This window comes from Synchiropus splendidus, chromosome 11, assembly GCF_027744825.2.
Source record: "Synchiropus splendidus isolate RoL2022-P1 chromosome 11, RoL_Sspl_1.0, whole genome shotgun sequence".
Taxonomy (NCBI): Eukaryota; Metazoa; Chordata; class Actinopteri; order Syngnathiformes; family Callionymidae; genus Synchiropus; species Synchiropus splendidus.
Window position 1 is genome coordinate 16,939,780 of NC_071344.1, and position 23,749 is coordinate 16,963,528.

At 43.5% G+C, this 23,749-nt stretch overlaps 1 protein-coding gene across 7 annotated transcripts in view; it reads left to right on the plus strand.

The window, feature by feature from the left end:
- The window catches only part of gria2b (glutamate receptor, ionotropic, AMPA 2b), a 48,086-nt gene extending 37,690 nt beyond the window's left edge, over positions 1–10,396 (plus strand). Inside the window, exons 8-16 of one of the 7 annotated variants that reach the window (XM_053878455.1) lie at positions 198–302; positions 374–481; positions 649–855; positions 975–1,342; positions 1,575–1,773; positions 2,544–2,791; positions 5,146–5,260; positions 7,860–8,075; positions 9,807–10,396. In XM_053878455.1, coding sequence (XP_053734430.1) covers positions 198–302; positions 374–481; positions 649–855; positions 975–1,342; positions 1,575–1,773; positions 2,544–2,791; positions 5,146–5,260; positions 7,860–8,075; positions 9,807–9,971 — 1,731 coding nt within the window. In that variant the 3' untranslated portion in view covers positions 9,972–10,396. Of the gene's footprint in view, positions 1–197; positions 303–373; positions 482–648; positions 856–974; positions 1,343–1,574; positions 1,774–2,543; positions 2,792–5,145; positions 5,822–7,859; positions 8,109–9,806 lie in introns of those variants that run through there. The other 6 variants (XM_053878453.1, XM_053878451.1, XM_053878456.1 and 3 more) reach the window with 6 other exon arrangements.
- Positions 10,397–23,749: the final 13,353 nt, after the last annotated feature.

Below are 23,749 nucleotides of genomic sequence, written 5' to 3' on the forward strand. Positions count from 1 at the left end.
CTGTGGAATTCCCAGGATATTCGAGCAGCGGGGAAGTAAGACGCTTTGGGTGGAGAGTTTATGGTTCAGTTCCTTTTGAGTCTGGAGGTTTACCACCACTTATATAGCTGGTTGCAGAGTGGCATCCAGATCCTGATCTTGATGAATTATACATGTCCCGTCAGTGGGAGAAGCTAATAGGGATCCTGTGATTCCAGGTTCGTGTCGAGGGCCTGACAGGAAACATTCAGTTCGACCAGCATGGCAAACGAGTCAACTACTCGGTCAACATCATGGAGTTGAAGACCAATGGTCCTGTGAAGGTGAGATTTGCTCTTATGAGTCTTTTTTTTTACAGTTTGATGTCAACCGGTATTTTTTCTGACTCCAACAGATTGGCTACTGGAATGAGGTGGACAAAATGGCTGTTACAAAGTCGGACGTCTTTGCGAATGAAACGACTGGGATGGAAAACAAGACGGTGATTGTCACCACCATCTTGGTAAGTTTGAGCAGTTAACTGCTGTTCTCTCCCTGTAACTGAAGCATCTCTCGCCGCGGTGGTGAGCCCTGCTTATTGCTCTCCATGTCCACTTTGTAAGAAATGCCGACCTCATTGTAATTCGATCCACTCGTGCTGAAGAGCCTTTTGTGTGTCCGTCTCTCCAGGAAGCTCCGTACGTAATGCTGAAGAAGAATGCTGACCTTTATGTCGACAACGATCGCTACGAGGGCTACTGCGTGGATCTGGCTGCTGAGATAGCCAAACACTGCGGCTTCAAATATCAGCTGAAAATAGTGGGCGATGGGAAATATGGAGCCAGAGATGCAGAGACCAAGATCTGGAACGGGATGGTGGGGGAGTTGGTGTATGGGGTGAGTTATCAAACTCCAGTCTTGTTGATCTTCCATGAAACTATGACCTGGGTTACCTGTTTTGCCTTGAGTTGCTCAGAGAAATCTTACCCTGACTCCGCAATACTTGTGCTCGACAGAAAGCCGACATAGCCGTGGCACCTCTCACCATCACTCTGGTGCGAGAAGAGGTCATCGACTTCTCCAAACCTTTCATGTCTCTGGGAATCTCCATCATGATCAAGAAGCCTCAGAAGTCCAAGCCCGGCGTCTTCTCCTTCCTCGACCCGCTGGCCTACGAGATCTGGATGTGCATCGTCTTCGCCTACATCGGCGTCAGCGTGGTGCTCTTCCTTGTCAGCCGCTTCAGCCCGTACGAGTGGCACACTGAGGAGTATGAGGACGGGCAGATTCAGACCAATGAGTCAACCAACGAGTTCGGCATATTCAACAGTCTCTGGTTCTCGCTTGGTGCCTTCATGAGACAAGGATGTGACATCTCTCCGAGGTAAGGACGACACTGTTGTCCTAGATTAAATTAGTCACCGCACAGCTCCACTTCAGAGCTCCCGAACTTGACAAATGATTCAGAATGTCTTTAGTCTCATGCTGTAGCAGCATTAATCCAAACAGGAACGTTTAAGTGCACAAAAAACAATCGATGGAAGTAGCAACCTCTTTATATTGCACAGCAATAATGAATAATGACATTTAAATTTGCTATATTTGTGGTCTTCCAGGTCTCTGTCTGGCCGTATTGTCGGTGGCGTTTGGTGGTTTTTCACATTAATCATCATCTCCTCCTACACGGCAAACCTCGCTGCCTTCCTGACCGTGGAGAGGATGGTTTCCCCGATCGAGAGCGCAGAGGATCTGGCTAAACAGACCGAAATTGCTTATGGGACTCTGGACTCTGGCTCCACTAAAGAGTTTTTCAGGGTATGAGGTGTTTTTTGGATTGAATGCAATGCTCATAGGTGCAGCCGCAATCCAGTTTGTGGCTGCCAAAATAATGGTCAGTTCACCTTCATGAAGGAGATTCTAACAGATGTCCTCTAGCCCTCCCCAATATGAGAGAATATTAGCGAAACTGTTTTTTATATTTCATATAAATATGCACTGAGTGAAGCCAAGTATGAAGCACTGATCACTTCAACTGTAGTCAGAGAGTGCTCCCACCAGGTGACAATTCTGTGGCCCTGAAGTGTCCCACGAGTGCCATAAACTCTGCATAAACTTGTTCTGTTTTTTTCCTACTGGTTACAGTTAGTCCAAACAAAGCACAAAAAATGTGGTCAATTTACAAAAACAGAATGTTAAAACTAATGACCTGAACTCCAAGCTGTCAGGTGAAAAAACTTGGCACTTGACACCATGGACGATGAGACATTTTGGGTAGCACAACTCGACCACAACGACAATGCCAAAGAAGGCAAGACATAAAAATTCTCGAAAGACATGAGAAAAAAACAAAACAAAACAAGGAATCGTGATCAAATAACACACATTTTTATGAGGGTTCCTGGCTTGGTTTGCAGGACCTAGCAAAACCTGGCCCTCTGAACTAATGTTTGAAGTGATCGCGGGAGACACCACACACAAGGTTTCCGACCCCCAAGTCGTTTAGCAGCATTCGTCCTAAATAATTCAGAAATGAGCTCCATCTGTTGAAGACCTGAGCACTCACCAAGTCCTTCCTCTCTCGGCAGCGCTCCAAAATTGCCCTCTTTGACAAAATGTGGACGTACATGAAGAGTGCAGAGCCCTCCGTGTTTGTGAAAACCACAGCCGAGGGGGTTCTGAGGGTGCGCAAGTCCAAGGGCAAGTACGCCTACCTGCTGGAGTCCACCATGAATGAGTACATCGAGCAGCGCAAGCCCTGCGACACCATGAAGGTGGGAGGGAACCTGGACTCCAAAGGATACGGGATCGCCACGCCGAAAGGATCCTCATTAAGGTGGGTGGAATAGTATAACAATGTGTCCAATGTTGTTATAGTATCCCACCTACCCTGATGTAGCTTTGCTTATATGTCTCTGGTTTGTATTAAGAGATAAGGTAAAGCCCCCTTCAATTCTTAAAACCATTGCAATTTATTGTAAGTCGATAAATTGCAAAAAATCTATACATTTTTTTCTCATATCTTTGTCCAAATTTATCGTTGGATATCATGAGGTGATGGTTTTTGCACACCAGGGGAGACATATAAACAGAATACATGCAAACAACAACAAATTCAACAAGTTAACAACCATGTTTGGAGGCAGAAGGTTTAGAAAAATCTTCTTAACCAGGAGTATTGATGTGGTTTACTCTCGTAGCTATCTTAATACGCCATGATATAACAAGGCTACACCATGTTATAAGTGGAAGTTAAACATGGTAAAGAGTCTGAGGGACTCCACCTGCTGCAAGGATCACAGCAGGTCCGTGTCTTGTTGTGTAGTTCAAGCACAGCAACAGATGTAGGATTTGATCAGTAGACAAACATGTCAGAATCACAAGGGTAAATGAGTCATTGTTTCTCGTGTACACGGCAGCTGTCGACTAGAAAGTGTTGAAAGTGCCTCGCCACTGGCTTCACCAAAGATTGTTCTATGTGGTGCTTATATCACAAACACAATGTTTGAGTTTCTCTGCTGCCCTCTGGCTCAAAGGCAGTGAATGAGAGTCAGTGGAAAAGGACATTCGTGACTCACAGGTTAATCTTTCAGATCTGGGTTAATTTAATGAGTGAGTTGGTTTTTTCGCTGGACACTTGGATACGTAGCTCAAATCAACTCGGGTTGCTCGAGTGGGGACTGTTTTCGGGTCGTAGAAGTAAATAAACAAGCTAGGAAATCTAGATTTTAAAGTTAGAGTTGGAAAAGATTCAGTCTTTCTGTTTTTTTTTCGAGAACAACTAGTTTTCTGTTGTTCGTGCTCACTCTTAAATTAACCCATGAGTAATGGGTCTTCTTCTCCATAACTCACTCCTTTCCAGTCCTGGAGCAGCAAAGAAAAATTAAACAGCACAGCGGAATAATCCTCCGGAAGAACCTGGGAAGAACATACATTCGACTCAGGCATCACAGTTGTGAGTAGAGCAACACAGTGGGGTCTCTACTACACATGACCGATCGTCATTTGCCCATCCTGTCCCGTCTATCGTCCGTGACGCTCCTCAACATGAGCACACGTTCTATCTGACTGAGCGAGCGTCCTCCCTGCCCTCACGGTGACCAGGCACAAACAGGCACCACAGGATTAAGCTGGAGAAAAGGGAACCTTAAGCTGCTTCTCCTCTGCACAGTTGCTGGCCTTCTTTGGGCATTTCCCAGCTGCAGTTGCCGCAGCAGGTCCTCCACCCTAACACGTTGTGTTCTGCCGAGACCGAAGAGTCAAACTAAAGCACGTCGTCCGTACGTCTTATTTTTCTCGCTCGACCCTCTTCGACCTCACAATCTCAATCGAATAATGGTCCATAACTGCGGACAGCTGCCGTGCTCTGGTGTGTAAAAACCTTTGCTCCTGCTGAGACTGAAGTTTCACACAATGACCTAACTTCCTCTTAAAATTTCCAGTTACAAATTGAACAATTTTCTTCCTCAAATGGCTCTAAATTTAGATGTCTCTCTTACAGACCGTCTTGTCTAGTTCTGTCACTTCTTCTGTCTGTGTTTTTCTCTGATGCTTAACATGTTGTGTCTTGCTCTGCTTCACCTCTGATGATGACATGTAAAGTGTTTCCTCTTGCTAAACCCTCGCAGCCCACGGCTTTTATTTAACAGCTTAAGCAAGGTTTCCGTTGTGGAAACAATTGGCGGGAACCAAACTGCATTCATTGTTTATAATAACTGTGCGACTGCTTGGGTTTCTATGATTTAATGATGATGTTTATTGAATGATTAGCATTTTACTCACTGTGCCCCTCAATTGGATCCGCAGCAGAAAACCTCCCTCTAGTGTAGAGCAGGCGGGTGGGTCGGGCGGCAAAATGTTGCATGTGCTACTATAGTTTATTGAGATCTAACTCTTCTCTTCATAACTGCTGTCTCTCTTGTAGTGGAGTCACTCGGCAGACACTGTTTTATGTATGTTTTGGATGTGAGTACGTTGCCGTAGCTTCCAAATCCCTTCAGCGTTCTCTGTTGGTAAAGCGCTACCACCTATTAGCATTTTTAAACTTTGTAAGTGACCTAGCCGAGCGGGGAGGTGGGCGGAGGGGGGATGATCATGTTTGGCTTTTCCTAATCTCTAAAGTGAGGGAGTAACACAAAGTCAATTGAAAATGGCTCACCCTGTCTTACAAGTATGTTTTATCGTTTCAAGAAATGCGGTTAACCTCGCAGTACTAAAACTGAATGAGCAAGGCCTGTTGGACAAATTGAAAAACAAATGGTGGTACGACAAAGGAGAGTGCGGCAGCGGGGGAGGTGATTCCAAGGTCAGCCCCAGTGAGCAAAGTGATGGGTAACTCATTGCAACTACCGAAAAAAAAAAGTAAGCAGCAGACCAGCGCAGGAGCCCGATTCACACTGACAGCGGCGGCCTCGGTCACCTGCTGAATCAGCACATCTTTGCAATGACATCAAACGCACATGACAGCCACCAGCTCCAGTAAGACGTCGACCCACAATTGGCAAAGAATCTGTCGCCCTGGCTGCTTACTTAGGGCGATATGTTAATGCACATTTGGCTCTGCAAAACTCGCGTTTGCCTAGGCCAAATGGCGCATCAACGTACGTCGCCACAGCAACAGAAAGAAGAGAAAGAAATGTAAGAAAAGAGAATCAAAAACAGAAGAGATAAAGTTGAATCAGTGTAAAAATGTAATCACAATAACATAAAATAACATGTTATAATGTTATTTATGTTATTTCCCACGTGAAGAACGCCAGTAAACCTTGCGGTATTGAAACTCAGTGAGCAAGGAGTCTTAGACAAGCTGAAAAACAAATGGTGGTACGATAAGGGTGAATGTGGAGCCAAGGACTCTGGAAGTAAGGTTAGTCGCTGCAGGTTCTATGTGATTCAAGCACACTCATGATTTTTTTTTATTTTGTTTTGAGTGGGAATGACCCCATTTAATGATAAACCATTTCAAGCAAATGCACAAACAAAGCATGAGATGCCTTGGTAAGATATAATGTACTAATGCCTGCAGACCTACTAATGATTACTACATAGCTATAGCCAATACCTCTTAAGATACAGTAATGCATGCCATGTCATTCTTGAAATGTGCACTTCTTTATGAAAACCCTCTTTTCCAGCTCCCTAATTCCTAAAGACAAATGAAATGGCGAGCTGTTTTTCTTTCGAGAAAAAAAGAAAAATAGCTGCAAAATACAAGCAGACGCGGCTACACAAACACAAAACTCTAACAGTGACAGTGATTGGCTCACTCCTGGACCATCTATAAAGGGTGTCCAATGGTGCTAAACGTCTGTCGTACCTGTCCCCTGTACTGTGTAGTACCGTGTCCGTGTCTCACGCAGTCTCTTGTCTTTTTATTTGGATTTATTTATGTGTTTTTGCCTGGCATCTTGTCGGTGTTTCGTGGCAGTTGCGAACCCACCATTTGGATATAGCAAGCAGCTCCTTCACCCCTTATCCCCCCTCCTCACTGGTTTAGGCTCAATTCTCTCAATTTCTGAAGAACTCAGATTAATGATTCTCTTTCCTCCGTCAGCACTTGTTTCTTTTCCGTGATTATTCATCCTTGTCCTGTTTTCAAAACTCTTGCTGTAACTGTGTTGTCCATGGCTTCCATCGTATCACTCCTCCAACAGGGATATATTCCGCACCGCCTCAGGTAGAGCCCCATGTATTCATTGAGCGCCAATGTATACATGGGTAGCTAAGAGGACCTTATGTGTGAGACCCTAATTTGTTGAGATAGAAGTTGCCCCCCCTTCTTGTCTCTGTCCTAAAAGCAATGTCGACCCTACACTACACGACTTTGAGTTGCCTAAAAACATCCTGTTTTTAGGAAAAAAAAGGTACATTGCAGTACCTGTTTTACTGTAACAGCGGTAGCCCTTTAAATTGCTGTACACAGAAATGGAGTGAAGTGTAGGGAATGTACCGCCCCCTAAAAAATTGGGTGGTTCCATTGATATTTGTCACTTGATAGTTATCTGTAAATATGTCCCTCGCAAGTTAGTCTGTACCACAAATACTTGCCCCGTGATTTTCCTTGTGGAGCCATTCGCACTCAAGGTCATCCAAGACCAGTTTTTTGTTGGAATTCCCTTCGATCCAAGAATCTGAGGCTCTGAAGCTACACGTTGTGGCCCTCAATGATCACAAGTTTCAGTTGGAGACATGTCTTGACAGATTGAATAGGCATCCTCTCTCATGAAAAGTAGCTGACAAACCTCTGCGGGGCATCTCAAGAGAATATGACCACAGTCTCAATGAAGTTGTTGCAAGTTTAGACAAATTTGATTTTTAAGGCCTATTTTTTGCACCCCACCCCCAAAATTTGCTTGGATAGACTGATTCCGTAGGAGAAAATTTTAGGCTCAATAAAGGCACAGACCCTTCATGAGGGGGGTCATAGTCTGGGGCCCCTTCCAGACCTTCTCACATGACTTTCACTTGTCCCATTGAAGTCAACCATTTCACTGTTTCTCAAAGTCGTGGAGTGTACAGAAGACATGAAGGTCTCTCAGCACGTCTGTATCGGCTTAGCCCTCACAATGGGCAACCCCTGTAAATGGTCCTACTACAGCACAAATTTTCACCCCAACACAACGCTGCACTGCATACAGACTACTGCTGCATTTCATTTTGATTGACGTACTAACCCGCCACACTACGACTGCTTTCAAGTGACCCCAAATGAACAATGATCACCACTTCCTGTCTTGTGGTTTTTGTGCTTGTTAGTATTTATTAATGGCTGTCAGAACTGTAACTTCTGGTGCCTTTTCGTGCCTTTTGTTTTGGTGGTTGTGGTTGTTTTGGTTGTGCATTTTTAAACCTGAGCATCTCACCACTGCTGCGGAACTGACTTGCGTCTCATGTGCGCTCAACAGGAGAAGACCAGCGCCCTCAGCCTGAGCAACGTGGCTGGGGTCTTCTACATTCTGGTCGGGGGACTTGGCTTGGCCATGCTGGTGGCCTTGATCGAGTTCTGTTACAAGTCCCGAGCCGAGGCGAAACGAATGAAGGTGGCAAAGAATGCACAGAATATTAACCCAACTTCCTCGCAGAATTCACAGAATTTTGCAACTTATAAGGAAGGTTACAACGTATATGGGATCGAAAGTGTAAAAATTTAGGGGGTAGGGTACAAGGTTTTTCATAAATTCCCCCCAAATGCACGCTTTTTTGGCTCCATCCTTTCCATCCTTCAGTGTTAGTGAATGAAGAGGTCTGGCCAAAGGATCATATGTACTGGTGATTTATGATTTTAATGAGAGAGAGAGAGATATCCTCCCCCCTTTTTTAAACAAAACATAAACTGTGTTTGTCTGTTTTAAGTTTCCTTCCAGTTTCAACCCATTTTCATGTATGACTGTTGATGGCCTCGCTCGTAAACACCTCTGTCCAAGTAACACTGCTTGCAACAACCATGCAAACGCCGTTACATCATCATTCCGTCTTGTTTCCCCGCGACCAGTCCCTTCCAGATTTTGAGGTCACAGAAATATATAAAGAGGTAGCTGAAGATCTGCAACAATATCACACAGCATCCAAACTGGTCCAAGAATTATGGCTGTTTGTTTGTCCGCACTACATGACGGCCCAACGTTGAAGAAGCTACATGCGAGCAGTTAGCGTCAGACGGCACAACAGGCTGAAAGGACTTCAAGTCTGTAATGGTCAAACCATTGAGGACAATTTGAATGGTCCCGTTGACCAACAACAAAGAAATTGTACTAGTAAAGGCAGTGAGTGCATCCCGCCGCTTGGAAGCTACCTCCGTCTACAATGTTTCCCCCCTTAAAAGTTTGTTCAATATTTATTTGAAATATCATTCATATCATTAATAGTGAAATTAAAGTGAGCACAATGGGACAGCAGGTGGCAGTAGTTGGAAATAGGAGCTTGTTTTGCAGCTGTTCCAGATTGTCATATGGGACAGCACCCAATTTCCACAAAATCTCATGGAAATATATTAAATTGGGTTTGAAAAAGGCAAATTATGTGACCGTAACAAGAGCCTTGACCACTAGAAAAATAAGTCAAGTCAGACTTATGACTTGAAATGAAATGAATGAAAATGAAATTTGGACAAAGGTAGTCCTAAAAATAGCATTTTCTCAAATTAGCAACTTTATTTTTTTTATTGATTTGAAATCTTCTGGTCTTTGTTTTGTCTCGTTCCGTCTTCTTATGATGTTCCCTTGATATTTGCTATTTTCCACTCGATATATACAATGTATGGAGCGTATACAATTTTTGAAAAGTCAAACTAGATCACATTTTGTCAAAATATTCTTTCTGACCAACCCATCCTCACTCTCATGACGAAATATACTGACGTTGGAAAAGTGGGCTTTTGTGTCCCATACTGGCGCTGAAGGCAGCCTTCAGCGTTGCATGCTGATGCAGACACATTTCAAAGGAGAACAAAAAAATTCAGAGGCGTTCCAGGATCCTCATCACTGAATTACATAGGAAGCCACATGCTACATTTCATGGCTCTGCTCTTACTGACGTGACTGAAATGCACTGCCATTTGAGGGACAATTGGCAGGAAGTCTGAAATCTCCATGTTCCTTCGATAATAATAAAAAGTAATTGAATTACAAAGCACTCTCAGGCATTTTTGCTCGCAGCAAACTACACAAAATCCAGGAGGGACTGCGTTTTCAATGGACGTCACTTTGATTTCCCATCGACATTCGTTTTAACATTCCAATCTTAAGCAGCTCCAGTCTGAGTGTCTGTAATCTGACCGTGCTCTCCTGTTTGTGTCCCGATCCGTGTGCGTGCGTGATGGTGTGCGCGCGTGTGTTTGGTGCGGTTCCTCCTAGATGACGTTCGGGGACGCCATGAGGAATAAAGCCAGGCTCTCTGTCACTGGAAGCACTGGGGAGAACGGTCGAGTGATGACTCCAGAGTTTCCTAAAGCTGTCCACAGCGTCCCGTACTCCAGACCTGACATGGGACTCAACGTCAGCCTGACGGATCTGTCCTGATCCTCGAGGAACTTCTGAGTGCCTTAAAATGGTTTCAAGAGTTTTTTTTTTTTTCTTTGTGCTTCTGTTTTCGTTTACCGTCTCTGTGAAAATCCTGGAAATGGAGGCTTGGTTTCGTCCATCACAAAGACTCGCGTTGTTGCTTCCTGTCTCCGTTTTCCAAAACAACCTGGGCGGAATCACATTTCTAGGACACAAAAGGAGGTGTTTTCCTTGACTGGCATCACCATGCTTTCCCATCTGGACTGAGATGGGAAGCGAGGGCTTAACTGATCTGCTTCTCCAAGTCCTTCACTTCCGTGGATGTGATTAGAGTGTGTGTGCTGTCGGGAAAAAAAAAAAAACAAAAAAAAAACACCGTCTCTGTAGCCACCACAAACAAGCACACTTGATATCATCCGCGTTACAATGTGATTCCTTTTTTTTAAGAAAATGTATGAAAATGTACAAATATTTTTATGTATTTTCACAAAAGATAGCTTTTAAAGAATCTTGCTAACATTCTGGTGGAGTCATCTAACTAAAGAAAAAACAGCTTCATATTTTTGAAAAGCCAAATGTCATGTATTAATTCATACTCTTCCTGTATATTTTACTCTTCTCGGTGTTGATAATGAACTATACGTCAATGCTTGACAGGAGTCGGTGCAGCGTTACTTTGCTTCCTACTTTCGTCTCTTTGTGTTTCGCTTCAGTGCTTTTGCTGTTTTTCGGGAACTGCCCAGGGTTGTCTCCGTTTACACGCCATGTAACACGTACGAGAAAAAAAACGACAATGTTTTAGAAGAGGCAGCATCATCAGGTGATTTCTGATCAAATGCCAAACAAGTCCGAGTGCCAAACGTAGGTCTGAGGTCCGTTACTCACTGTCATTTCAGTGAATGTAAATCAAACATTCTGTATCTTTTGTAACTAGATGTACAGTTGGTGGCGATGATACAATAAATAGCTTCTCTTTTTCGGTTCCTCCCGTCTCCACGTATTACTCTGACGATGAAGTAGCGCCAGTTGCATGTCGTTCTTTTTTATGACTTTACTGCCAAATTTTCATTTTCAGTGTTCAACTTGTGAGGTTTAATGTTTGGAATCGGAACTATAATGTTAGACATATATACAGTATATACATATAAACATATATTTTATATGAAAAGTAAACCCCCAGCCCCCCACTCCAGTGTCCAAGCTACGTTCCCGCGACCCTTTCGATTGACTAACACGCCTGCTGAAAAGCACTTCACTTCCTTTTTCGACCAACTAAAAGTGCGATGGGAACATTTGGGTTTTTTGTAACGGATTCTAGAATCATAGAGGGTAGGTCGACTTTATTCAGGATGTTCTCACTGGCATTTTCTATTTGGAATGTGTGCTAACTTGTTTATTTTTGGGACTCTTTCTAAATAAAAGTGGCTGATCTCTTGCTACCGCTCCACAGCTGTGGTTAATTCGGCTTCTCTTGTCTTCATTCTTCGCCCGTCTCGATCTCCCTCGCAAGTTCCCTCCTCCACATGTCCTCATAAACGTCATGTAGAGCATGTTAGCATTCATCAGTTCAAGGTCATAAGATTTAAATGAGCTGCAAAAAGTAGCACTGTTTACAAGTAGTACCCAGGTGTCCCATGAAGACAAAGAGTGTTGTGTGTCTTGCCCAGTCGAGATAAATATACTTTTGAACCTGAGAGTGAGATAAGTCTTATTAACTATTAACCGTCAAGGACTTTCATAAATGTTAAACATATTCAATCTTGGTGTGCGAGAGCCTCGTGACTTGAACTGTAAGATGTAATGGAATTCAGCCATTCTAGAATCGAGCCGACTGAGAAACAAGGAAGCAAAAGTGTTGTCCGCCTCTGCTTCATGTGGTCATGAGAGAGAGTCTAGATCGGTGGTGGGACAGAATCTTGACGTGTGCTGTGTTGTGGCATCATCACGGCACATGACAGACATTACACTCCAGATTTGTTTTATCTCTATTGGTTAAAGTCATGTAGAGAGACATATAAGGCTCTTTGTTTGGACAGAAAGGTTAGTGAGTTAGTCAGGGTTGATGGTGAACGTTGAGTGCCAACAAGCAACTGAGGTCCATGCAGGCTTGTGCGTAGTTTCATGGTGCTAAAGGCACGTGTGGGTATAAGTCTGAGTTTTGTGAACTTGAGGTTTTGCTGAAGGGAGTTGCAGTAGCACGCACGATAAGGTGAGGGCATCGTTGGAGTTTGGATGTGGTTAGGATTGTGATGGGGTGTCGTGAGGAGAGTTGCATGTCAGTCTTGAGTCCGAAGATGGTCAGGTCCGTGAGCGTGTTTGCATGGCGGCTCAGAAAACAGAATTATTGCATTAGTCTGGCTAAGTTTTGACTTAAAATGCATGTAAACAGCTTAGTCAGACTACTGGAGAGAAATTGGAATTTGTCTTAGTGAGACTACATGACTTGGATAATGTGGTTAACAACTAGAATAAGATAGCATGTAGCCAAGTAGCTGGACTATGACCGGACTGGGTGATGTGCGGCTGCACGAGCTTCAGCGATGCAACGGAACTAAACAAACTCCTCGACTAACCACTGTCGAATGTCACAGTGAACATTAGTGAACATTATTTGTTGGTTTTATGAGATGACATTACCATGCTAGCAACCATTAGCATGGTTGCTAAGTGAATCGAGTGATCAAAGCGCGACTCTGTAGATACTCCAAATCATTCAAGTCATTCTTGTGATACAAAGAAATAAGAATCTCCAGAATATGAATGAATTTTACTCAGAAATCCGTGAGTTTATTCCCAAAACCTGCTGAAGGTCACGTGTTAGCGATGATGCTCCATGATGGTGATGGTGTTGAACCGTCGCTCCAACACACTGATTCTGGACCTCTGAAGTTAAACTAGGAGCCGGAAGGACTGAAGAGCTGATGGCACCACCACTCATACAGAGGTGAACTACTCACAGCTGGATTGTTGGACTCAGCGGCTTAAACAAACTATTGCCTTAGTCGCGCTACATGCAACTGCAGTCGGTGTCGAGCCAGGCTTTTGTAATATTCGGGTTAAGTCAAGTCTCAGGTCAGTCGGGACCAAGGTCAGGTTATGTCAGAGGTTTGACTTCAGTTTGGGTTTGATTCAGTCCGATGGAGAATGTTAGGCTAACATTAAGTGAGGAACGCGGCGTCGCGGGGTGAAGACTGAGGAGGGGTGGGGTCCAATTCAGTGATAAAGTAAAGTGTACTTTGGTGCAGTTAACTAATCAAAGAGCTTTGAGGAGAGTGATGAGGAGTAAATCTCTCGAGGAACCCGCCGAGAGCTTACAGGCTCCTGTGGTCAGCCCTCCTCCTGGCAGGTGTTAATGAATGTCACACGTCTTCTGAAAACGCTCGACTTGCTTCAGCTCCGAAAGAGATAATCCTCCTTCCTCACATGCGCCACCTCTCCGCTACTTTGTCTTCACTTCCTGACGCTCTCTTCGAGTTAATAATTAAACCTCCTGACTTCTGGAACCTGCCGTGTCTTCTCGTCCACGTGATGTCAACAAGTGTTTCATGAAGACGAGTGCCTCTGAATCTGAAGTCAGGTGAGGCGTCGAATAAATCCTCCAGAAATATGTAGCGTCCCTGTCAGACTGGAGTTCTTTAGTTCTCATAGTTTCCTTTTATGTTTCTCGACCCGATGCTACATGGAGATAAAGCCTCTGTGTGCTCCTTTGTTGGGCCACTGGAGGCTGGGAAAAGCTTCATCTCGCTCCAGGCCATGGTGATGTAACGCCTCTCAGCACACGCTGAGATGTTCTGATGTGAGCGCCAGCGAGGGAAGGGGGGGGAACTCGCTCGCCATCTGTTGCTGAGCTGGATCGGATGCCACCAGGCACATCTGGTCAGTTTGAACTGGTAATGCGCGTTTTGTCAGGTGGATGGATCTCTGGAACGGATTCAGCACCGAGCCGGCTGCTGTCTGTCAGCAGCGGCTCCATGTGCAGAGAGGCATCACGCCCCTTAAAGCAAAATGTCTCATTGAGTTCTCCATTTCAATGACTACATTGTTTATTTTCATTTTTAAATGTTCCAACATTTGCATCCATAGTACCTACATTTTTTTTGACATTGTAAAAATATATATTACATATTTTAGTTTTACAATTATCTGCAATCTCTTTGCTCTGGATCATGTTGGCTTCTTTCAAATATGTTAAGTTAAACTTCAATCAGGAGTCTCTATTTCAAATATTAAAGGTTTATTCTAGTCTAAAATAAATGAGTAGAATGTTTTTTAGATTCTAATTATTATTATTTAATTGTGTGGAATATAACAGAAAATTACGTCTATGTATTGTTTGACTAAATTCTATCATTGATTTATTTCCATTTTGTTTTATTTGATTCTATGTGATTTCTTTATTTTTGTTCATTTAATGTGGTTTATTTATTAACAAAATACCATTTTTTAATTTATATATCTGGAACTTATTTTTTCCCCAGACAAATACTGTCCTACATCAGTATTTGAGTGTATTTCAATTGAATCAGCAACCATGTTTATTTTTACGTTTCCATGTATAAACTAGAACTCAGAAGGCACAGCAATGTTGAGGAACAGAGCAGTGGAAAGCAAAAGTGAACCTCATTTTTAGCTTGCTGAAGCTGAGTCACAAAAGTTGTCTTTTTATGTTTTAAGAGTTTTAATACAAATAATGGTTGGTGATGAAACCAAGGTCTTAATTCTCCTTTAGCTGTCAGATATGTGACCACTGGTGCTGCTCAGGACGTGGAGACTCTCTGCAGAGTGATTAAAAACGTGTTCCAAAAAGCCAAGTGTGTGAATCCCAGCACTCGCAGGAGCTTCACATCTGTCAAACAAAAGGTTGACGGATTACAGACCCCTGAAAATGGAGAGGCTTTTCCACACCGGTGCTCCCATTAGCCGAAGTGCGCTGGCCTTCTGACGGCGCTGCGGATGCTGCAGGTTGGACCTCAGATAACAAAGTGAGCCTCAGTCAGGTAGAACTGTTGAGCCAGAGTTGTGAGGAAGGAGAGCAGCTGAAGGTTCCCAGCTCCACCTGCCAAGCGGTTTGATCGAAACAACAGCTCCTATTTTCTTTTGTTCTCCATTCATATTATTCTGGAAAAAAAAGGTTTTTCAGTGAAATATCTGTTTTTTGTTTTCAGTCTTTTTGTAAAATAGATTCTTTTTTTTTCCAAAAAAAAAAGGTTCCAGTGGATTTTGGCATGACTATAACGTAAAATTGAAAAAGCAATCGTGATATCACAAAAATGATTTTACTGAGGAGCTACTAGAATAATTGTCAGCTTCGCAAACAGCATAGCAGACAGACTACGGTGGCTGAGAAGTGCAAAACAAATTTACTCTCTTGGAACTCTTGGAACAAATTTACAAATAGCAAAAACACGTTTACAATATTTCAAACAAACATACAAACTGTGTTTTCAGAGTTTGTAAATGTGTTGCCAGAGTGTGCCAACTTTCCGAAGAATCATACAGACAGGGAGGGGACCACTTATACAGAGCGCTGGGGCATCTCCATTAGGAGTCGACTAAATGCAGAAAGACAAATTTACAAACTCTGAAAATACATTTACAAACTCTGGAAGCACATTTACATACTCACAAATACACCTACAAAGTCAGGAAAAAAATGAGTTTGCCGAAGTTTGTACATTTGTTTGAAATGTCGCAATTGTGTTTGGCCATTGGTGAATTTGTTTAAAAAGTTTGTAAATGTGTTTTGCACTTCTCAGCCTCCGTACAGACGAAAGTTGAAAGTCGACGTCATGATTCAGTTTCAACTCCAGAGTGGGATTCTTCGTAGGAAAATGTTGAAGGCCTCGCGGTGACAGCACTGACCGGGACTTCCTGCTGAGCCTTGTTATCCTGATCTATCCTCACATCAGATCCGCTGAGACTGACACAGATATAATCCAGCTAAACAAGTCCTCACCGGTCAGATGGCGGTCAGATGCTAACAAGGAGCGAGCGGCCGCTTGGCCTGGATCTGCCGCCTCGCGGCCAGAGAGCCGCAGGTTGATGAGCTCATTACGGCGCCGCACGTGAAGAACCGATGAGGCGGCTGATGGAGGGACTTCTTTGATGCAACGCTCCGTTCATGAGAAACCTGAGGGACGATCGGTTTATTTATTGAGTTGGTGATGGAGCGATGCAATTACTGGTCCCGTGACATTTTCAGTGCCATTTATGTTTCGTCTTTAGTCCGACAACCTTTCAGCCGACGTGATGAATATTTATCAATAGCAGAGCGCAGTCCGCTGAAAATCAACTCTGAAACATAAAAGACCCTGCACACACACACATAGGTTTGTCCCACCGTCTTAGTGGGGACCTCTCATTGCCGTAACCCTTTCCCCAGCCTCTAAACCTAACCATCCAAAACACATGGCTCACCTGAACCAGGCCTCTGAACCAAACTGAAACCCAGCGATAATGACCCAGTTATTTTTTAAGTTTTAATCCCCAAATTGAGGCTTAACTTTGCGGGACTGGCAAAAAATGTCCCCACAAGTGCAGCTAAACCAGGTGCACTCATACACATTTTACAAGGAAGAACAAGCATTTCTATGTGAAAGAATAATAATAAATCTAATAATAATAAATAACATAAAAATAAAACACATATCCAAAACTGATGCTGAGGCCCCAGCTTTTGTTTTTTTGCTTTTTTTTTCTGGACATGGTGTGTGTCATTTCCATACTGACTGCATTGTGGTTTCAATTAACTACATATGAAACTGAAACTTTTTTCACTTTCCCAAGTTGTTTCATTGAACTCTTTCATACTCTTTCAACCATACCACTCACTGTTGTCACCTGGATAAAGATCATTTTTACTTTTCATTTTATTGAATTATTTATTCATTTATTTACTGAAATTAATATAATAATAAAAGTAGTATTGGCAAAAATTATGAGAACATGACATTTGTTTATAATAAAATAAAAAAAAATATGAAATATGTGTTTAAACATTTGAATGAGGCCTGAATGTGTGAACCATTTTTAAAAAAGCATTTAAAACTCATGAATGAGAGCATCAGACAGAAAGTGAGTTTGTCTTCAAGTGTTACTGACAGTCAGTAACACTTTTTCCCCTCAATTTTTGAATTTTGAATTGTCGATGGCATCACAGCAATATTTGTCTGTGACTCGAGTCGGAGTGGTGACAAACGGCTGTCCAGTCAAAGAGGACGACTTGAATCTGGAATTGGAGGGAAACCAGAAACAATCTCCGGCGAACATTCCAGAGAAAGTCGGCTCCTCTTCGCCTGGCGAGCAGCAACCACATCTGAAGTGGTGGGTGGCTGTAAAACAGTTATCCTCTGGCTGGGTCGTCATGGCAACAGCGTTGGCTGGGCTTCTCATGTTGCTGTACAGCCTGACATCCCTGTAGGGGGGAGGATGGGGAGGCGAGGGGGGGAGGGGCGCCATTTTAAGTCGCCGTGAGAAAACAAACAGTTTTTCATCACAACATCATGTAGATGTTGGGCGACGGGAGAGAGAAGAGATCGCCATGGCAACGCTGCTCAGAGAGTTGTTGTCTTTTTATTATAGCTGGAAGGCGGCGAGCAGCTTTGATGGCATTTGATTTGCAAATGTCACCGCAGCGACGTTCACGTCCGGAGCAGCTGCTGCGTGAAGGCTCTAAGTTTTGTGTCACGACTGAAGATGATCAGTTTTGGGGATTACTATGCTGATTCAAAGTAAATATTTGATCAACATTTTTCTGCACATATTTTGGCACCCAAAATATCTATTAGTTTTATTTATTATTTATGACTAAATACATGAAATAATTCTTCCAGGAGTCTACGCCAGATAACATTCACTGTTTCACTCGTCTGTCTAAAATATATGTGCAGAAGGATTTATTGATACAAATATCATAAAATAGAAAACTACATTTTTATTATTATTCAATTTCCTTCTTGAGGTTATGTTGTTTAATTTCATGTATTTTTAATCAGTATTTTACTAAAGTTTAAAGTTAATATTTTAACATGACATAACTGACATTCATCTGCACCAATATCACTGTATTATTTCCATTGTGAAAGAGTAGATTCCATTTTCAATCAGGAAGACTTTTTTTAATTTATTGTACAATATACTATTATATTTTCTTTATTTAAATGTATATGCCGTTGACAACTGATGTTCAAATGAAACAGTTAATATTTGTATTCATATAATTGTGTTCTTTCTTGTAATTGTCTTTATTTTTTAAAGTAAGTATATTTATTATTATAAAATATAAAAATCTTTTTTTTTCTAGTGAAAAACTTTTACTTTTTACTTCTACTTATTTATTTTTGTGTTTTTTTTTCTGCTCCTAAATGTCAAACTGAGTATTGTGAGTATAAAATGAGTATTGTGTGGATTTGTATTGAGTTTTTTTTTTTTCAGTCCAATTTTCTTTGTTTATTTTCATACTTTGCCATTGACTGCATGATTTAATGGATAACTGATTCAGGTTTCAGCTTATTTTATTTTATTTTGCAAAACCTGCATAAACCAGCCTGAGCTATATTTGATCACATGATAGCTTACAACCGTGGAGATGACCCCTTCACCTTCCACATCAACTCCATATTTGGAGATTTGAGATCAATCCTTATGAGGGCCACAAAAAAAGTTGGGGCCTTCGATTTTGATGCGCGACAGCTTTCATCTTCTGTCCAGAAGTCTCGCAGCTGACGGAGGACGTGAGTGGGAGGGTGTGACTCACTTCTCTCTCAGACACCTGGACCTTCGTAGGTGGACTCCAGTGAAGTCTAAACATCCTCACATCTGTCTGAATGTGCTGCCAACATGGGACTTACTCACACGTCTAACTCTGAGATCACAAGGACTCGCTTGCTTCTTCCTGGAAGTTAAGCTGCTTATCTGCACTGTTAATAGTTTTAGGGTATCAAGCGGAGCTGATTTCTGCTGGTTATCGCTCCACGTCGATGAAGAGTTGCGCTGCTTCCTCTTCTGAGGAATCCTGACACCACCGCCTGACTTGATTGACTTGTGTTAGCGAGTCACTTGGATTCCATCCGTTTGAATATAAATTTCATATGTCCCGAAGGAGACATGTTTTTTAAACTAATCTAAGAACTAGTTTATGCTAATGCAGAGTCAGCGCTGCCGGCTCACACCAGGATTCAGTGTGCGATTCACCACTGAAGAGTCACGTCTCTTCGACCGGGTTAAACATGGTTGACAAAGTGAACGATTCAAGTTCAAGTCACACGAGGAGGAAATCCATGCTTGTGCCATGACCCTGACGTCTGCGATTCAGTACATATATTTGTTTTTGACATTTGCGTAATGAACAGCCCAACAATTCATTTCTGCTTTAAAACATTCACCATACAAGGACCCACTCAGACGTGTGGGATTCAGTCCATAACCCACCTTCAGTGGAGTCGAGGGGGCCCTCTATTGGCCAACAAATCCACTACATATACTGTATAAATCGCAGTATTTGTGGGACTCAGTAAATTGGAGTCATCCTTGAGTCAGAGGTTGAAATAAAGATTGATGAGCCGAGTCACTTGACAGAGACGTGACTCGGTGACTGGGTGAGTTTTTGCCCGACTGAGACTGTTGTTTCCTGGATTGATTCAGACCTGCTCACCAGAGAAGAAGCAGCTGGTCGGGAGTCGACACCCAGGACAAACCCATTAATCCAAAACTGGTCAGAGACTCCCGAGGGACCCAAACCTTCTAAATGACCTGTCGCAGGAAGAAGAAGTGCTCCTCAAGGAGAGACTGAAGTTCAGGGAGGAGCCACCTGGCATCCCCCGTTTTGACGGATGATGCCTGCTGGACGTCGCTGTTGGACAAATTGCTGAGTAATCGGATGTTGAACGGGCTGTAATGATGCTTGTTTTCCTCACGTGTCATCTCAACTTCGCTCAGAGCAAAAACACCTCCAGATGCAGCGGAACTGAAGCAGAACTGGGAGAAAAACGTGGGGCTGAGAGAAATGACGGACATCTGTCAGCAGGAGAGGACAAGCTGTTCCAGAGATGTTGGCGACAGGAAGCTGGTAATGAAAGGCTGGAGAAGTGGTCGTCATGGCAACACAGCAGAAGGTACCGCGCAGCGACAGGAAGCTGCATGGAGGACAGAGAGTGAGGGGACCTTTGCAGGAGATACTGGACATCTGGGAGGGAATGAATGGGGTTCTGTGATGGTCATGAAGGGTCAGTGAGCTGCTGGACCAATTAGTTGTTCAGTTCCTCTTGGACTCTACGACATAAAGACCTCGGTGACATCACTTTTCAAGATGTATTGCAGCAGAGTGACAGCCCCACCACGCTTGTCATCCAACTATATTGTCGGATTTTCAGCGCACTCATTCGTTTTTCTGAGTGAAACTAGCGGGAAGAGCTAACAACCATCTGGTGCCGTGACCTCCAAGACATGTTAGTGACGTGATGTCATCACCGTTCTCGCCACCGGAAACTCTACTTTCAGACGACATGACAAACTTCTGTCCTATTGTCTTCAGCTGACTTGTTGAGGCTGACCCCCCCGCGAGTCCCATGTCTTTCCCACGGAGTTTCACCAGCATTAATGACTGTTTGGCAGGCAACTAGTGAGAGCAGCAGCTCCGCTATGAGTCCCTCCCAGATGCCCAAGCTTCTCACCGTGTTGCTCAGATCTAATGAACATTTAAGTCGTGGCTTCTGAAGCACCGTCTCACGTGAAGCCGCTTGTTCCCCGACGCAGCACTTTCCTCTCTCTCTTTAGTTATTGATAAAGTGCATTATTTCTTCTCTGCGTGCTGGAAGTAGAATGCAGCTGGTTCCTCACGCATGACTGAAGTGTGAGCGCTCCTGTGTTTTCATGACGCCGCCGGTCTGTCGGGGGTGGGGGGTCTGAATCTCGTCAATAATGCAGGTGCGCGACTTCGCCCGTGTTCCGACTTGTAAACTGCTGTTTTGGTTGTTCCCGCGAACATCCAGGAGCTTTCAGAGAGCTTTCAGGCTCCTGGAATATGTGTTCAACAGAAACCAGCATCGCTCTGGTGCTAATTTGTCAGATCGAAAGTGGAGAACAAGTTTTTAAATTTCGACTTCAGGACTCTTGTGATACGACTCATGAGGCGGGGTCGGGGGTGGTCCTTTGTTGAAACAAGTCAGCACTAAAAGTTGTGCTCAGTGTGAACAAACCGGAGGCCCAAATAAGTATCGAACTTCCAGGAATTTCATGTTGGCCTCTTTTGTTTCTGTGAGCAATGTTTCTTGAACGTACACATCACTTCCTGTCCCACTGGTAGTACCTCTGCATGCCTGAAGTATTACCCATGCTGTTTCAGAGGAATGCAGAATGAGTGACTCATGACACTCAGATTTGTGGAATCCACGAAACTATCCAGAAAATCCTGTCAAGGAGTGAGAGACACTTCCTGTTCCTGTCTCACAACCATCTTTTAAAACACAGTTTGAGTGGCAGGGACACAGTCTCATTAGTGTTGAGTCTCTCATGGGTTAAGATTCAAAGGAGGGAGGAGTCAGAGCGCCGACCTGCTGAGGCATGTTCACTCCGGTTCATCTGCTAACTGAAATGATTCCTCCTGAGCACAAACATCCAGACTCGCCTCACTTTCACCACAGGATTGGACTCAGCACCATCTCGGTGACAGAGACCCACATTCTGTATTCACAGAAGCCCCGCAGGACAGAAGCCCACCACCTTGTGTCGAGCAGTAGATTTCCATTTTCCTCGACACCCCCCCCCACACACACACAAACACACACACAGGCAAACAGCTCCCCAGAGGGTGATGGATCTCGGCTCCGACTCCCTTCTGTCAGGCTGTAATAAGCCTCCGCAGCCTTCCTCCATTTGGCCCCTGATCTATCAAGCCCATGCCCGAGTGTCAGGAGCTATTAACCGCCAGGCCCAGAGGCCGCTCCCATCGATAGCATTGTTGCGCTCAGATAAACTAATGCATCAGTATTTCCCAGAGAAGACACCGGATCCGAGGTGGAAACCGGACCTGGGGTTCTGATGGGGCCCCCGAGCCAAAGGAAAATCAGAATACCTCCCTTTAGATAACATGGACGCGCGAGTGCACGAGCCACACGCTGTGGAGGGGACAGATGGTGAGACAGGTGCTTCTCAGCAGTTTTCCATCGGAACTAAGTCCCATGCCAAACGTGAGCAGGATGAGATTTGCTCCTCTCGTCTTGTAAAACAAGCTTTTTTATATATAAAGAGAGATATTCTTCTTGAGTATCAGAGGTGAAATGCTATTAACGTCATTTTTCCTGGGTTGGCCCCGGGGCCTCCTCCCAGCCACCCTATACAGACGCATCATCCCATTGACTGGGTGGTTTTCAGACCACATATCACCCATATGGACCAGGAGGCTCCTCCTGTGCGACTACTGGTCGGTTCCAAATGCTATAACCATCATTTTTCATGAGTCTATGGTTGGGGTCAGGATCAGGACCAGAGGCTGTTCAAAGCTGCATTGCTGTCTTTCATGCCATAAAACCAAGTTCATCTCACTTGTTATGAATTTGGTATCAGTACTTAAATGTGCTGCCTCATTTATCCGACCCATAATTCATTGCAGCCAAACCAAACGTCTCCCTCTCTCACTGAATGGTGTGATCGCAGCCTTCTCTTCCAACTAGGAGGCACAGCAGGAGCCCACTGCCCCATTTGAATGGGTGATGTGTAGTATAGAAAAAACAGCTTGCTTTTGTCTGTGTCAGGTGCATCTCCTCAAGAAACACTTCACTGTCATGAGACAGTTGGGTTTTCATTTCATTACTAGTTTGATCAGTAGACTGCTTCAGGCTCAGGTGCACATTCTGACACACCCAGATTAGTGGATCAACCGCTGCTGCGGAACATCAGATCAGAGGCCAATGTTTTTCTGACGCGGCCAGAATCTTTCCCTGTGCAATCACAAGATGAATTCTGGATTCAAGCACACACAAGAACAGCAGGTCCAGCTCCCCGGTGTGGTCCAGTCGGCAGAGCCACTGATATAAGAAGAACTCTGTGTACTTCAGTGTCTGGTGAAATATTTCAACTGATGTGCCACTGCTCTTTAGCCATGTTTATTTTTTTTTTCGTTCATTATTATTATTATTATTAGAAAACAACGTATAGACTATTTCTGTCTGTGTTTATTCAATTATTTGTGTTCTTCTCCTGTCTCGTTCACTGTCTCTGATTCTCAGAAACATTTTAGAAAATGTTTTCAGATTCCTTCCTCAGTTTCTTCACCTTCATCACTTTTTTGTTCATTTTTTTCTGTGTTCATGTTTCCCAAAAAATATTTTTTTAAAAATTTGCCATTAAAAATTTCATTTAAAAAGCAAATAAATGAAACTAGACTAAGTGCTGATCCTTTCATTGTTTAACACACCCAGCGTTTTGTCTTTTGTTTGTGTATCAAACCGATCAGAGGCAAATGTGGAAATTCTGGTTTTTCCACTTTCATCCTTGTGACCTATCATTTACATAGCCAAAACCTGTTTGCACACATTCTGAACGGCAGCAGGTTGGTGAGACGCCACAGAGCAGTGCAAACGTGTCACTGCTCTGGACAAAATGTTCAAAGTAAGAATGAACTACAGGTCAGTACAGAGCAGGGTCAGTGTGGCCCCTCTGTCCACTGAGGGAAAAATCATGTTTATATCACCAAGAGATCCGAGTCAGATCCCCTCATGTGGGATAGTATCTGAGCTCAGTTCTCCTCAGAGAACTCAGTCGACTCAATATTGAGTTTGACTCAATAGTGTTTGTGATCA